The sequence below is a fragment of the Rhinolophus ferrumequinum genome, chromosome 5 (genome assembly GCF_004115265.2).
Source record: "Rhinolophus ferrumequinum isolate MPI-CBG mRhiFer1 chromosome 5, mRhiFer1_v1.p, whole genome shotgun sequence".
NCBI lineage: Eukaryota > Metazoa > Chordata > Mammalia > Chiroptera > Rhinolophidae > Rhinolophus > Rhinolophus ferrumequinum.
In genome coordinates this window covers 2,497,943-2,514,115 of record NC_046288.1, presented here as the reverse complement: position 1 = coordinate 2,514,115, position 16,173 = coordinate 2,497,943, and the positions used below count along the sequence as shown (strand labels likewise).

Here is a 16,173-nt window from a genome sequence, read left to right as displayed (position 1 = left end):
GAGCTGGTGGAGGATTGAGATAATAGGTTAAGTACTCAATCTGACTCCTGACAAAAGGACACTTTAATAAATTCATAATGCAATTTAAGAGTTTAGAGGGTTAAGAGAAGAATAGAAGTTGATGAGGAGAGACCGAGAACATACACACTACCTACAGTAACTTTTCTCATGAAGAAAAGAGACGAGAGAGAGCAGAAGCTTGAAGAGGAAATACAGCACAAGGACTCTTACATTTTTGGCTTTTATAATTTTGTGTTTAGCAGAAGCAAAGGAGAAAGCAAGACAGGACAGTTGTGAGTTACTAGCTCACTCATTTAGTAACTAACATATCGTGTGACATCTACCAGACACTGATCTAGGGACTGAAGTCCTGGTAGTGAACAAACAAGCCCCTGCTTTCTTGGAGCTTAGGTTCTAGTGGGAAGAGACAAGCAATATAATCTCATTACAAAGGTAAGTGCCATGAAAGACAGTTAAGGAAGAGAAAGAAAACGGCAAGTGATCGCATGGGGTTGAGCAGTTGCTTTTTGGACAAGATGGTCAGGGAAGGCCTTCCTCGTCTCTGGGGAGCTCACCAATGGTGTGGGATCCCTGAGGAAGCACGAGGGGCCTGGAAAGAAGTGTGGGGTACAGAACGGGGTTGGAAATACTCCATTTCCTTATTCTAAGATGCACGTTTTTTCACTTTTTAATGTGTCAGGATTTGAGGTGGACGAGTTGTATACTTAGAGAGTCAGTTCTTCTCCCTTATTTCCCTCCACCCCAGAAAAAGTAAATGTATTTGTGTTGTATAATTAAAGAAAAGTAGAAAGAAGGGATGGTGGGTGTGTTCCTACTTGATGACCTCTCTTTTCTCCGTGAGGTCTTAGTCACTTCAGGCTGCTATAACAAAGTGCGTACCATAGACTGAGTGGCTTGTAAACAACAGACATATATTCATCACAGTTATAGAGGCTGAAATCCAAGACCAGGTGCAAGCATGGTCAGGTTCCGATGAGAACCCTCTTCTGGGTGGCAGAGTGCCATCTTTTCACTGTGTCCTCACATGGCGAAAAGAGGGCAGGAGAGTTCTCTGGGGTCCCTTTTATGAGGACATTCATCCCATTGATGAGGGCTTTGCCCTCATAACCTCGCAAAGACCTCACCTCCTAATACCTTCACACCCCGAGTTAGGCTTCAACATATGACTTCTGGCGGAGCACAGACATTCAGTCCATTGTAAGAATAATGCCCAAAATCATTGGCAAGCGAGTAGAATGCCATGGGGGAAAGGTGGGAAGAGAGAGTGCCTCAGAAAAGCAATGGGAAAGACCTAAGCTAGCCCCACTGACTAACGGAAGTCTGTTAGGGATAAGAAACAGATTGTGGAGTGGGTCTGCAGTTTGAAACTAGAAACCTTAAATTTGTAATGTTGTCCAGTGTTCACAGTGGTTAGAATTCTCCCACACGAGGCAGCCAGCCATGGGAGTGGGGAGCGTTATGTGGGGCCAGTTGGGTTAGATGCTGGAGGAAGATAGCTGGGGGGTGAACCCCCAGTATGCTGGGAGTGGCCATGGATAATCAGCCATGAAACCAACTCCAGAACCAGGACTACCTCCCTAAGTACCCACACATCCAGACGTGCAGAGCCTCCAGGAAAAGAGAACGCAGGTGGACTGCGGAATCCCTCCATCTGTTCAGAGAAAATGGAGAGTTAACTCTTACATATTCCTAACCTGTAGATGAGAGGACACGTTTCCTTCAACTGGTTTCGTAGTTGTTATCCCCAAAACAGTAAAGATAAAAGGAGAAGCCAGGCAGAATTCAGAACAAAAGGATTCCTAAGTGGTCCCACAGCTTTTAAACTCTGATGACTTTGCTGTTTGTAGTACGGTGGCTCAGGTAGGTCAGCATCTGACTGCATTAGCTGCACCTCAGAAGCTGTGCACGCTCGTTTGCTGAGACTCAGCCAGTCTGGTCAGCTCCACAGAGGTCACGCCCGCAAATCCAGTTACTTCGGTAGCAGTCAGTGCCAAAGTGCTTCATTTTCTTTTTCTTTACTTTCTTCAAAGTGTGAGTATTGTAGGTGGTCTCTCTATGTTAAGACGAGGTATGTCTTCATTAAAGAAATAAGTAACAGTCAAGAAACTTACCAAGCAGGAGTTTTAGGGAATAATTATGAACATAACAGAGGAATACATGGTCCTGTGCATTGGTACTTACAAATTGTGAACTGTTTGACATAAAAGCTGAGGCACAGAAAAGCTTACAGCAAAAATAAATAAATAAATAAAAATTATAAATCACTGTGAGTTGAAGATAAATCAGAAGTGAAGATAAAACATCTGTAAAACTATACTATAAAGCAGTGAAACAATTACTTCAATGTTTAAAACGCAGTTTGCACACTCCTTAAAGATACCCGTTCTATACATAAAAAGGTAAATCTACTTTTGAAATTACAGTATAAAAATAAGAATATGTTTGTGATTCCAGGCCCCTGCTTTTAACTATACTGTTGTTGAAACATCGTGACCTTTACCACTTTCATTTCATAAGCATGGTATTTAGACCAAAGGCAAGAACCTTCATGTGTCCTAATTTAATTGTTGCAACTGACTGCACATTCTGATGTTGAAACCTTATCTTTTTGTGTATCCCACTAACGAAAAGATTTTCTTCACCAACCGTTATCTTGTTAGTCGTCCCAGATGCTTAACTGTTCAACTGATATTGAAGTGGTTGCAAGATTAAAAAGAAGGGGCCCATTTTTAATTAGTTGGCGGAAGATATCTTGCCACGAGACATCCATGCAGCTTACTAAAATTCTTTTGCAAGAGATGTTTCCCTGCTCATCAGTCCTGTTAAGAAAAAGCTGACTCAAAATGTCGGAGTCTCCTGGAAAGACTGTGTGCACAGGTATTGGTTATGGGTGTTAGGACGTCAAATGAAGTGATTTGCTGCTTTTACCTGGATGAAGTCCAGTGATCAAGGTCTCAACTGTGTGACTCAACTGAATATTAACAATTTTAGTATTATAAACAAAAAAATAAATAAATAAAATTGTAGGATGGGGTTAATACAGCATTTCAAAAGTTTCTGTTTGTCTTGCTTTGTGTCACCCATAGGTCATTAGCTCTTGGTTCAATTTTTATACTACTCATTAATTCTTAGATTTCGGTAAAGATACAGAATTGGCTGTTTTGTAATAATGAATAAAATCTTGTGCCTATTTATAATTTGTTGGCCAAAAAGCTAAACAACTTTATCTTTCTAAATGTCTAAAAAATAAAAATATTTATAAGTTTTCAATTGTTTTTCATCAGAAGCACCTGAAATCAAAAAAGGATCCCTCCCAGAAACAAGGACTGATAAAAAGGGGCTTAATTAAAAGGAAGGGGAAATTCATTGAAATTGAGGATTAGTAAAATGTACTATTGTAAATGATAAAGCTTTTTAAATTTTTTTCCCACTTAGGACATTAATTATACAATTAAGTATCTTAAATTCTTAATGATTTCCTCAGCAAAATGCTGAGATACTGCTTTCAAAATGCGGGTTCTCCTGCCCCTACCCTCTGTGAGAGTCCACATGTTTTTCCTCCTGAACTGAGACATCTCACAGCCATTGCTCTCACAGTCCTCCAGTGATGTGGCCAGTGTCACTAGGCTCCCCTGTCACAGGACACTGAGCCCTGGGCTTACCCCAACTCCTGAATGTCTGCTGGGAAATTTGTTTTCTTCCCTGCAGGTTTGAGAGCAACAACAATTAGCATCAATACTCAAAATAAACAAAAGCAGGGAGGAGTGTCCCCATAAAGCAGCTCTTTAAAATGCACATATATTAACTCCTATGCACTACAATTGTCCATCTGATTAGCACTTTGTCAAGTGGGATGCAAAAACTGGGGGCAGAGACTAGGAGAGCCAGACAGGATGGGTCAGATGTAGGGAAGGCTGAAGTGGATGGCAGGAGTGAGGCAGGAAAGAAAAAATGCTTTATAATTGTATTGGGAACTTATTCACGAATAATAGCCATTTCTCCCCTCTTTCCTTCATTTACCTCTCAAAAGAGAAACACCGGTTGTAAGGAGTCATTTATAGGATTTGTGTTCTTTTTTTCCCATCGAAAATAAATGTTAGGAACTTCATAGTTGTTGGCAATAGAAAGTGGAAAACTAATGTCTGTCGAGCACCTAACATGTGGTAGGCGCTCGCTACCCTGGCACCTTCATGGGGATGTTTTTCATTTAATCCTGATCGTGACCTTTGTAGCCAGAAACTATTAGTATGCCCATTTTTCATAATTGAGAACATTTAGGCTCAGAAAGTGATTTTCACAAGACATGAGACAGAACCAGGAGTTGAAACCACATCTGTCTGAACCCCCAAACCTATGATTTTTCCACTCGAGTCTATGATAGTGGCCATAACTATGAGTAATAGCTTACAGTCCGCCTGTAGACGTGGAAAGAGCTCTTGGAGTCACATGGGCCAAGGCTTGAGTTCCAGCCTGTTACTTACCAGCTTACCAGGGAAGGCAATCTTTATTTGTAAATGTGCGTCTGTATAACTCCCAACTCAGGTTATTGTGCGGATGAAATGAGATAATGCATGTGAAGTGTTTTGCACAGTATCTGACATAAAATATTCCTTATCGTTGGAATAATGTCTGAGAAATAGTATTGATAAGTGCTAGGAAATGAAGAAGCTCTGGTGCTCAGAGAATGAGAATTCTTTTTCTTGCTAAGCTAGGCAGTGAATTCACTGTTTGGCAAGGCAGCTGTCAAAGGCCTATGCTAAAGAGAGGGTGCCCGGATATCGCCGGTGTTGTTACAGGAGTGGGGGTGGGAGAGTCAGGTAAGAGCACAGTTCAGCAGAGCAGGGCAAGTGTGCCAAGGAGAATGGACAAAACTAGACTCAGGATACAAGATACCCCATTGGGAATGTGCTTATTTCCTTGGTGTAGTGTCAAATTTCCTGAAATTTGGGTCCTGGATATAATGACTCTAGAAGGTCTTGGAGCTACAGATATATGGACTAGAAATGATATTTGGCATCCTACGTCCTTAGAAACAAAAGAACACTTGTGCCTATGCCAACACATTTTACAGTGTACTCTCTGCAGTCAGCGCTCAATAAACTCCTGTGACTGTTGCTGCAGAGCCAGGACAGTACCTTGGGGAGAGGGAAGGCAATGGCTAAATGTGTTTATGGGGTTTTTCAACAAAATTAAGTTGAGCTCCCCTGTGTTGTGAGGCATTTCTTTTATCTCAGAAGTCTCCAGGGTTTTACCATATTTGCTTTAACCAAAGACCATCCTGGGAAACAGTTTGAACCCCAACTGGAATTTATTATTTGAAAGCCAAGTGGGAGGGGGAAAAAAGGGGGATGCCAACAAATAAAATTGAAAATAGGGTTTTTCAGTTTAATAAAATTAAAACCTAAACAACACCTAAAACTTTTTGGCTCTTTCATGGCTAAGACTTGGCAGCACTTTCATTCTGTGCCTGGATCCACGGAGCCCATTTCAAGAGCAAGGACACTCCTGTCTTTCCCTACCTACCCCACTCCCTGTGGAGCGCAGGCCTGTGGGCCCCAGTAGATGGAATCCTGGAGTTCTGCCCACATCAGTGAAAGGACAAGCGGGAATAGCTTTGTTCAGAAGCAGTGAAGGAGGCCTTGGTTCTGCCCCTGGAAACCAGGGAGTGATTTGTAGCTGTCTAGAGAGTTGCCTGCCCCGTATACTTGTGTCTTGTACTTGCCAGCGTTGTTGTGAAGCAGTGTGATCAAGCTGGCTCAGATGGTGGCACTTACTACTCTTGAGCCCTCACGCCTCCCTCTGCTGCCTCTAACAGGCAACCGAGGTCCCTCAGATCAAACTCTTTGGTGGTAATAGAAGACGAGGAGGAAGACACACATTGCACTACCTCCAAGCGAGTATCTGGCAACCTTATTGGATTTGTCAGAATTCTATGGCTAGTAAGTGGCAAGTTCTTTAAAAATCTGCTTTTACCTTCAAATGACTATTAATTTTCCATGAGTTCTCTCTACTAGGTGGGCTTTCAGAATCGTTGAATGGTAATTTAAGTTTTGGGATATGACAAGCCATTTTTATTTCAAATTTTCTCTTTTTTTCCCTCCTAAATATTCACAGGTAGTATTATATTTTGGAATTAATTAGGGCAACTTGTATATAATTTTCCAGAATGCAGGAGTGGAAGATCACTACTTCAGATCGGAATGGATCAGATCTGGGTTACGTAGACTTGGGCACATTATGTAACTTCCTCAAGCCTTCTTTTTCTGAATCTATAAAACGGGAGCAATAATATTTATTTGCAGTGTTTGTGTGAGGGTTCCATTAAAAGCTCTAGCACAGATTCTAGACCATAATAAGGACTCAGTATCTATTAGTTTCTCTTTAATCCAGAGTTAGATCAATTTCTGTAAATGTCACATTTTAAAATAGTTATTTTTAATATGCCTAACATATTAAAAAAACAGCCCACTTTTAAAATCCTAATATTAAGTATTCACGCTGTATAATTGTGCAAAATTAATTTTACTGAGTGAGCCTTTTATGTTTTTAGTTAATAAAAGTCCATGTTTAGTGCCTGAGAGTCCTGTGCGTCTCTTAAACTGTGTTATGGGTAATTTTTCAGGATTTCCAGAAATTATGAATGTCAGTGGAAATTTCTACCTCTCATTATTTAGTGCAGAGCTCTATGAGATCTGTAATTTAGTAGGTGACAGGTGAGGGTATTTTCGTCCCGCCATCTGTGAAAGGCCTTGTAAGTGTGTATCGGAGTAAACCACTGGTATAGCTACATTGCAAAGAAAGGCTTCTTACAATCGTACCATCTTAGTGTTCTAGAGTTTTAAAAACTTAATGGCATTTTCAGCTTCTCTAAAACTATAATACTTCAAGAGAAAAAAAAAGAGCCCATAGCTCTTCTAGCATAGCTGATCTTGATTGCAAATTGCTTTGTTTTATCCTAAAGAACCAAATCGGAGGAACAATCGTTAGGACTGCAGTTGTCCTTGGGAGGTAGTGAGCTCTAACACTTCTCAGTGCTTAACTGTGGGGGGTAGTTATGCTCTGCCTGTCAGATTATTAGATTGGTCTCCTTGTCGTTAGCTGTGCCTTTCATTAAGTAGGCAAGAAAAATAAAAAAAAAGTGAGACTCTCTGTGTGTAATCTAGATACAATTATTTGTTCACACACTTACCCATCATGAATATCCTAAAAGATAGCCTTTCAAAAAACAGATGCAAATAGGAAAACTTTCTTTTCCTTTCCTTCAATCAACAAATATTTATAAGCACCTCCTGTACGCCAGGCACAGAGATTCAGGGTATTCAGTGGAAAATAAACACCTATTCCACCCTGACTTCTTAGCCCCCAGAGTCCCCACCCTGAAGCCCACCACTAATACTAGTTTCTTTTCTTTCTTTTCAGAGACTTCCTGTCATATACAGGAAAATATTTGTGTGTGTATCTCACGTTTTTTCTTTTAAATCCAAATAATAGCATACCAAATCTTACATCTTGGAGAGTATTCTGTATCAGTCTAACTCATTCTTTTTTTTTACTGCTGCATGGGATTACATTGTTTGATTATATGAGTACCCTGTTGCTAGACATTTAAGTAATTCCTATGGTTTTGTTTTGTTTTTTGCTTCTATTTTGGTGGGCTTTGCCTTTTTTCTCCTTCTTGTATTTCTTCTAACACATCAGTTCCATTTCTTACCTCTTCATCCTTAATGATTCTGGGAAATGGGTCTCAACACACCTTCATGGAGACCCTCACCCTTGTATGTACTTCCGATAGATCCAGGCAAGCATGAATAAGTTAAGTTTACCCAACAAGGCCATATCTTTTCATCCCACAGATGGCTTGTGATTAGCTTGTGATCGTTGACCATGATGCCGACTGGTAAACGTGTCAACCTCAGTCTCCACTTCTTTAAATGGTAGGGAATTTGAAGAGAACTAACTTTGGCAGGCGCCATGCCTGTCAGCTAGGATTCTGTCATTTCAAATTGCCCAGGCTGCTCACGGAACAATATTCTTCCTTGCTGGGACTCTGGAGGGTTTCCTTTGCTCCTAGACCACGGTTGGCCTCCTTTTCCTTTGAATGTCATTGCTCTTCCGGTGTGATTTCATTTTCACTCCACTCTAATGTACAAACTTTTGAAGATCAATGGAAGCACATTAACTTTTCATGCATCATAATTAGCTCACTCCCTTGTGAAATAGGTCTATAAAGTTACCGAGTCTCATTTCTGGAAACCTTAATTGTCAGAAGGTTGCTTTCTTACACTTGGTCATAAAAAATAGGAAGCCCCTGCCCAACGTAAGTCTTGAGAGACTTCAAGTTGATCTTGACCACAGGTTGTTGCTTCCGCTGCATCTTCTGTTCTTTGTTATTTCTGCTCCTCTTCATGTTGACATTACCATCTGCTGCTTCTGAGGCTCAGTTTTTCCATTTCTAGTTGATTCTCCTACTCTGCACTCTAATCCCCCGCCGTGTCCCCTCTATGTCTGTCTGTTCTTTAAAGCAGTTTCTTCTTCAGACCTTGCTTGCTTCTTTGACTATTTTAGCCTGTACCCCAGAAGCATACTTTACTATTCTCTCTTATTTCCTCAGCTGGTCAGTCAGTTAGCCCCACCTATCCCTTTATTTTAAAGGGTTTTATCATGGTACTAACCCATTGCCTTAATCTGGCCGTGAGTGAAATTGAATTAAAAAAATAATAATAAACAATTTTCCAGTGACGTATCCTCTGTTTCTTTTTTAAGTTTTAAAATTTGAAAATGTTAAAGTTTGCATTTAAATTGTGTTGTTTTTTTCATTTTTTAAGAAAAAATTCTAGATGCAACCTGGAAATTCTTTATTTCAACCATTAATAACTTTATCACCACTTACAAATTCAACAAGTAATTATTACATTTCTGCCACCTGCCCAACACTGTCCTCGGCCCTGAAGACACAAACCCCTGCCCTCAATGCATCCACTCCACTGGGGGATGGCGGCGGACCCACAAGGTGGAGCAAGGGTGGTTGAGAAAACTGAGATAGGAAAGGGAGTAGGGCGTTCAGAATGGAGAGACAGTTAGATAAGGCGGTCAGAGAAAAGCTTACAGGGAAGAAAGAGGCCATTGGAGCAAAATTTGAAGGAAATACTGCAGCAAGCACTGGGGCCTTATCTCGAAGAAGAGTGTCTGGACGGTGAGAGCAGCAAGTGCAAAGACTGAGGACGTGGGAATGTGGCCCATTAAAGAACAGCAAAGAGGCCACATGGCTGGAGAGGAGCCAGTACATTAGGCTTCAGGAGGCAGATGACAGGAGGCCCTGTCGGCCATCGCAGGGACTTTGGCTTTGGCTCTGACATGAAGAGCCACTGGACACTTTTCAGCAGACAAGTGAGGTGATATGCTATGATATACTATTGTTACGTATTATTTCCAAGAGGATTTATGATTAAGGACAAAATGTTCTTCCTTTCAGCTCTTCTTGCTGTAAATTTTTTTAGCTCAATCAATGAGGAGTATGAACTAGATATAAATTACCTGCTGTTTTCTCTTCTCTTCCTTCCTCACCCCCATCTGGTATGTAGATGCAGAGACCATGATTATTATTAATGTAATGATTTAATGGGCCTGGTCTCTAGCTATCAATAATTTTAAGCTTTCTACAAACTCTTGCAATTCCAATTTAATATATTTATGTGAAACTTCAGTACTTCTCCCAAAAAGATAAGAAGATGAGGCTTAAAATGAAGGATTTAAATTTAAAGGCTATGAAAATAAAACTAAAATATAAGTAAAATTATATCAAGTTAGGTGACTATGGCGATGGAACTGACCAATCAATTTACTCATGAACTTCATGGTAGCAAAGCTAAAAAGGAAAACAACTTAATGTGAGTTTTCCAACCTTATGTGGAGTTTTCCAGACCATAGTATTAATCTTTTTCCTTCTTACTCTAATACAAACTACCATGTAAACTATGTTTTTAACATACTTTTTCTTCCCCAGAGATTACTTCCTAAAATAAGTTGGTCAGTATACATTTCAATCTTATTGCTATTATGCTACTTATTTGTTTATCTGGAGAATATCATTTTTGCTGAAAGAATCAACTTTCTGCTAAAATTGTTAGTTCACTAGCTGTAGACGTTAAAATCAAGATTGATTTAGAAAAACATTTTTAATTTTCTCTTTCACTGCCAGCTACCTGGGCAGAAGCTGTTCATCTTTGTACCCTTGGCATCCCCTAAACAAATAGTTAATCCTTTATCCGTAACTCTATAATCTGAAAAGCTCTGAAAACAGAAAATTTTATCAAAAATTGGGTACCAAAACTCATTCAGAGGCAAAATCTGAACTGGCTAAAACTATGTAAAACTACTTGTCCTACTTTTTGTGAATAGTCACTCATGTATTTTGCTACAGAAATGGTAATAGATTTAATTAGGGGTGCTCTGCAGACTCTGATGGGTCTTATGTAACATTTCACGTATGCATCTGTTACTTTTCTAAAATTTGAAAGTGTAAATTCCAAAACACATTGGGCCCCAACGTTTTTAGAAAAGGGATTGTGGGCCTGTAATGGCCAATCCCTAGAATAGAGGAGGTACCTAGTAAATGTGAGTTGGAGTGAAGCCTGACTAAAATGAGGTACTCAGAAATGAGAAACTTTTCTGCAGCCAGGATTTACGACCTTGAGGCCTCAGGAATAAAATAGATGATTCAGTCCTTAGAAACAGTACATTGAAATGTTTCCTTAATTGTTCCCTTAGAGTAGTTGTAATTGGTCTTCAGTCATAATAAATCCAGGGAATAGGAAGTGTTATTCTATCAGTTAAAATTGTTCCTATCAGTGTCCTAGCAAGTGCTTTTTGTGTGATTTATGTATTTTTTATGTTATCTCTGTATCTTTACTTATCACTTTGTATCTTTTTTGTTTTTCTTCAACATTTTTTTAAGGTGTCACATCAGCTTTTTTAATACTAGTGATTTAATTGCAAAAGCACACATAAACAGTTTGAAAGGTGTGAGAAGAAATTCACAAGTCACATGGGGAAACAGCAGCAAAGCTAGCATTCATTCTGGAATTCATCCACTGTGCAAAACAAATCACACTGCCACTGGGTCAAATGGTGTATCCTGAAATTGACTGAAAAATGAGTTTGATACAAGAAACATTTGTTGCATACCAAAGATAAAATGGGAAATATCAAGATGAATTAAATAGTGGCTTCAATCTCACAAAGATTAAGTTTTATAGGGAAAACAAGACATGTATATAAACTAAGTAAAAGTCACAGCAGTCCTGATCAGAGGGGGAAGACTTTGCCACTCAGGAGATCAGCAAAGGAGGTGGGGTTGCACTGGCCTAAAAAGATGAATCGGAATTAGCTTAATAGAGAGGATGGACTTGGCGGAATAAAGAAAGGACAGAGTCCAAGCTCTCAGGAAGCTCTGTTCAGTAATAGAGACACGTAGACAGATAAATTGTTAGGGAAACTGGCACATGTTGTGATAGGGGCTGTGGAACCATAGAAGAGAATAATAATTGATCCCTGGGAGAAGTGGGTGGGAGTTGACCTTTAGCTGGGTGCTGCAGAACACAGAAGCTTGCCCAGAAGAGGAGGGGTGGGTCTAGGAATGTATTCTAGGCCGAGTGAATGATAAGATGCTTATTTGCACTCTCCACAACAGGACAGTTACACCATAGTGACTTTTTACATTGTGTTGTCATTGCAGGTGAATTAGTCATGCCTTCTGGAACAATACAGAGTGGAAAAGTTTTGCAGAATAAGAGTCAGTTTAGGACCATTGCACCGAAAATTGTTCCCAGAGTCCTAACATCCAGAGTGCTGTCGTGCCATTCTCCATCACTCTCTGATCAGGTGACTCCAGGACCCTCCATCAGCTCCACACCACTGGAGATGCCCACCCAGAATTTTGCTCTGATGCAGGTTGCTGGCCAGGAGGGGACATTTTCTCTCATTGCATTGCCACATGTTGCCTCAGCTCAGCCAATCCAGAAACCCAGACTGCCCCTGCCCGAAAACCTTAAATTGCCTATTCCTCGATACCAACCCCCAAGAAATAACAAAGGAGCAAGAAAGAAACCTGTCCTGAGCTCCTCTGAGAGTGGCTGCAGCAAACCTCTTGCCCAAACCCGAACGTTCCCTTCTCCACCTGACCATCCTGAACTCCCACCCCAACCCAGTCCATCCAAGCCAGTGCTGTCACTAGACCAAGCGCCAGCCAGTGTCGGAATGGCTGCACTGACCAGTGCAGGTGGCCACGGAGACTCTCACCCTGCAGTGACCAATGACCATGGCGATCCGAACCTTTCCAACACCCCAGTATCATCCACTCCCGAGGAGCCCTCTGCCAAGCTGGGCCTCATGAAGATTTCAGGGAAAGAGAACTTTGCAAGCAAGCAAACATCCGGTAAACCTGCTGCTGCTGCTGCCAGTGAAAACCATACAGAACAAGTTGATCTTGCAAAAGGCATGATCAAGTTACCAACGGCCATTTTTGGCAATGCCCTTCAGTTGATCCCCTCAGTCCCCAAAGGTAAACTGCCCATCTTACCCTACTCAAGAATGAAAACGACAGAGGTTTACAAAAGCGAGTCAGATGTTAACATGGCAGATTTCTCTTCACCTGGGCTCAGGGCAGACTGCAATAAGATATCCTCCACCACAGACAGCTTCAATGCAGCCACCAGAGTGGCCAACAAGGTACCTGGTCCACAGCTGTCGAAGCGCGGCCCCTGTGACACTGCCTTTTGTCCAGCCGCCAAACTGGATCTCAGCCATAAAACAAAACTGAATGGTGGGGCAACAAAGAGAAAAGGAAGAAAACTGAAGGTACCAGATGAAATTTTGACATTTCAGGGGAAAAGGAAAAAATGTAAAAGGATCAAAAACGATTCCCAAGAAACCAGAGACCAAAAACCTGGGGCTTTGAAAAAATATCGTAGCATAATGCCTAAACCTGTCATCGTCATGCCCGCTCTGGCTCCTCTGGCTTCTCCTACAGCTCTGTTACAATCCCAAAGGCCCAGCAGCCTAGGGCAGGACGTTTTGTTAAATAATTCACTCACTCCTAAATATCTCGGCTGTAAGCAGGACCACAGCCCTTCCCCTAAGCCCAGCTCTGCACTCAGAAATGGATTCTCTGGCATTAAGAAGCCTTGGCATAGATGTCCCGTCTGTAACCACCACTTCCAATTCAAACAGCACCTTCGAGACCACATGAATACACACACTAACAGACGGCCTTACAGTTGTCGGATTTGTCGCAAGGCGTACGTGCGTTCTGGCAGTCTGAGCACACACATGAAACTTCATCATGGTGAGAACCGGCTGAAGAAACTCGTGTGCTGTGAATTTTGTGCAAAAGTGTTTGGCCACGTCAGAGTCTATTTTGGCCATCTGAAAGAAGTACATAGGGTTGTCATCAGCACCGAGCCCTCCCCCAATGAACTACAGCCAGGGGACACGCCAAAGGACAGAGACAGAGATGTGCCTGTGCGAGGAATGGAGGGACCCGTGCACAGGTGAGGGCCGATGGAACAGAAGCCGAGCAAGAGAGTCTGTTTGGATTTGGGGAACAGGCTATGATTCCCTATTCAGAAAGATGAGTCTGTAAAAACATCTCTCCGATTAAGATTTCCCCCTAGTTCTGTGAAGAATGATCCCGTTTCTCGTTGGTTTCTGATCATGATTTGTAATAACGCTAATCCCTATAAGCCAGGTCACAAATGCCTGTGTGAGGTATGTCGGGAACAGTCAGGTGAGGGGTTATTTTTTCCACCTGAAATATGAAATAGTAAATGTTGTATATAGTTCCTGGTTCTCTTTACAAATGATTTCCCCCAAAATGATGTCCACAGAATTGGTATCTAAACGCCTTTTGCCCCAGAAGGTCACATGACCCGTGGTGGCGCCTGGGTGTGAGTGGGCTGCACTGACCAGACCCTCTTCACTCGCTGGCCCTGTTTTTCCCGTCAGGCCAGACTAACTTTTTCCTGTGTCATTCCCTTTTGCAGGAACTGCTTCCAGGCTGTATAAACAAATCAGCTAAGTCATTTGTAAGCGTGGCAGGCAGGTCTTTCTTAAAGCAATAAGTAAACCAGGGAAATGCCCCCATTTTATCCACTTTCCGCTAGATGACAGAGGGAGTTTGACTAAACTGAATTAAAATCAGCACCATGAAAAGGAAACATTTCCCAACACTGGATTCTCCAGTCCTTGCCGTTCTTCATTGTCCTAGTTGCTCTAAATACTTTCTCTTCAATTTTAGCTTACTCCATCACGTTCGTTAAAAATAAGGGGTTCTTGTCCTCCTTCTTCCTGGCTTTTCTGTAGTTTCTCTGTTTTTCTTTAGGCCTTTCTGTCCCCTTTTAGACACCTTTGCCTTTTACTCACGTACACGGAAGCCTCCTTAAAGAAACTTCACTTTTGAATTGTTTTCCTATAGTCCATTTTGAGTTTTAGGTGAAGTGTCCAAACTACATTTGGTTTTCAAGGTTGGGGACGTCAGCAGTGGGTTGTGTGGGACCCTTACGTCCACCCAGACCAAGCGTGCTCCTCACCTGGTGCTACCTGACTCGCACATGCTCCCACCTGTTCCTGTAGTAACCAAAGGCTAGTCGGCTCCGCTGGGGGAGATGCTGAAAGGGAAACACTCTCTCACTCACTGCATACACCCTGGTAGCTTGAGAAACGTGTGACCCCAAGTAGGAATGACAGTTGGGGTCATTGTGGCCCCCGCTGAAGGTCTTCCCATGCTCTCTCTGTCCACCCACCCATTGTTCTCCTCATCAAGGGGTGTGTTTTAGACTCTTGACCACTAACAGCTGAAAGGAAAAGTTCCGATTGTGTTTTTCTGTGAAATCTTATATTGTTATTTCCCCCCCTTTTTAGGGAAAACAAGTCAAGCCTGGAAGAAGACCTCCTTCTAAACCAGGCCGACGAAGTCAAATTACAAATCAAATGTGGCCGCTGTCAGATCACTGTCCAGTCTTTTGCTGACATAAAATTTCATTTACTTTATGTTCATGGAGAGGAAATTCAGGGCAGGCTACAAGAGGAGCTCTCCCCAGGAAGCCAAGCAGCTCAGGAAGAACTGGTTAAACATACCTCTCCTTCCTGGAAACATCCTGAAAGAAGAAAGCTGCTGAAGCATTGCCCCTCCGATGAGGAAGTACATGCATTTCCTAAATTGAAAAGACCACTCTACCTTCATCATCAGGATGACATGGAAATACTCACAAAAAACGAAGGTGCCCAGCTGAGACCCAGTGAGCCAGGACCCAGAGAGCCGGAAGGAGTCCCCCAGGGCCCTGCCTGTCCCGGCCCCCAGTCAGGTCTCCTTCAGTCCCATTCAGGCTTTAACTGCGTCCTTTGTGCACAGACGCTAGGAAGGAAAGACGAACTCCTCCTGCACTGGGAACAACAGCACAACTGTGAGGAGCCTCCCAAACTCTGGAGGATTCTAAGTGTACTGTCTAACCCGGGGGAGATTGAACTTCCCAGTGAGACTGAAAAATGAAACGCTGGGGTGAGAGGGGAGTGAAAGAGAGTTTTGTGTCACCTTTCTCTCCAAGCTTTTTGTTTTATGGTGGTGGTCAATTATAAAAAATTATAAAAACATGTCAGGATCAAGCATTAATGAGCAGAAGTGATTTTGTACATAATTTTATTTTCTTATGAAATATGTATATATATGCCCTTGATGCATATTTTTTAACCATATGCAGTTTTATTTTAAGATTCTATGTACTAACTGTTAATGTCTTAGACTTTATTTCAGAATAAATTAAAAGATCCAAATTTGGAGATTGAAATGTAAAGGATTATAAACTGTTCTTCAAATATAGTTTTGAGTAAAAATGTGTGTGTGTGTGTGTGTGTGTGTGTGTTTGTGTGTGTGTGTGTGTGTCCTTTTGTTCAAATGTTTTCTGTAAGTAGGTGGACAAATGTGAAAATTTCCAAATGACAAAATTATTTCAGTCTCACCCATAGTATATTGTTATTTATCAAATTCTCTGATTTATTTGACTATGCTGTAGAACAGTGTATTAAATAAGGTTCTCATCTACCATAATTTAAAATCCATGTTTTCGGGACTTAGGTTTTTTAAAAATTCTGTTTTCTTAA

The 16,173-nt window shown here is 41.5% G+C and overlaps 1 protein-coding gene across 12 annotated transcripts in view; it reads left to right on the top strand.

The window, feature by feature from the left end:
• ZNF438 (zinc finger protein 438) overlaps nucleotides 1-15,909 on the top strand; it is a 173,262-nt gene extending 157,353 nt beyond the window's left edge. For 8 of the 12 annotated variants that reach the window (XM_033106505.1, XM_033106497.1, XM_033106498.1 and 5 more), the window contains 2 exons: nucleotides 11,756-13,568; nucleotides 14,938-15,908. In XM_033106505.1, coding sequence (XP_032962396.1) covers nucleotides 11,767-13,568; nucleotides 14,938-15,565 — 2,430 coding nt within the window. In that variant the 5' untranslated portion in view covers nucleotides 11,756-11,766 and the 3' untranslated portion in view covers nucleotides 15,566-15,908. Of the gene's footprint in view, nucleotides 1-11,755; nucleotides 13,569-14,937 lie in introns of all 12 variants that reach the window. The other 4 variants (XM_033106507.1, XM_033106504.1, XM_033106501.1 and 1 more) reach the window with 1 other exon arrangement.
• Nucleotides 15,910-16,173: the final 264 nt, after the last annotated feature.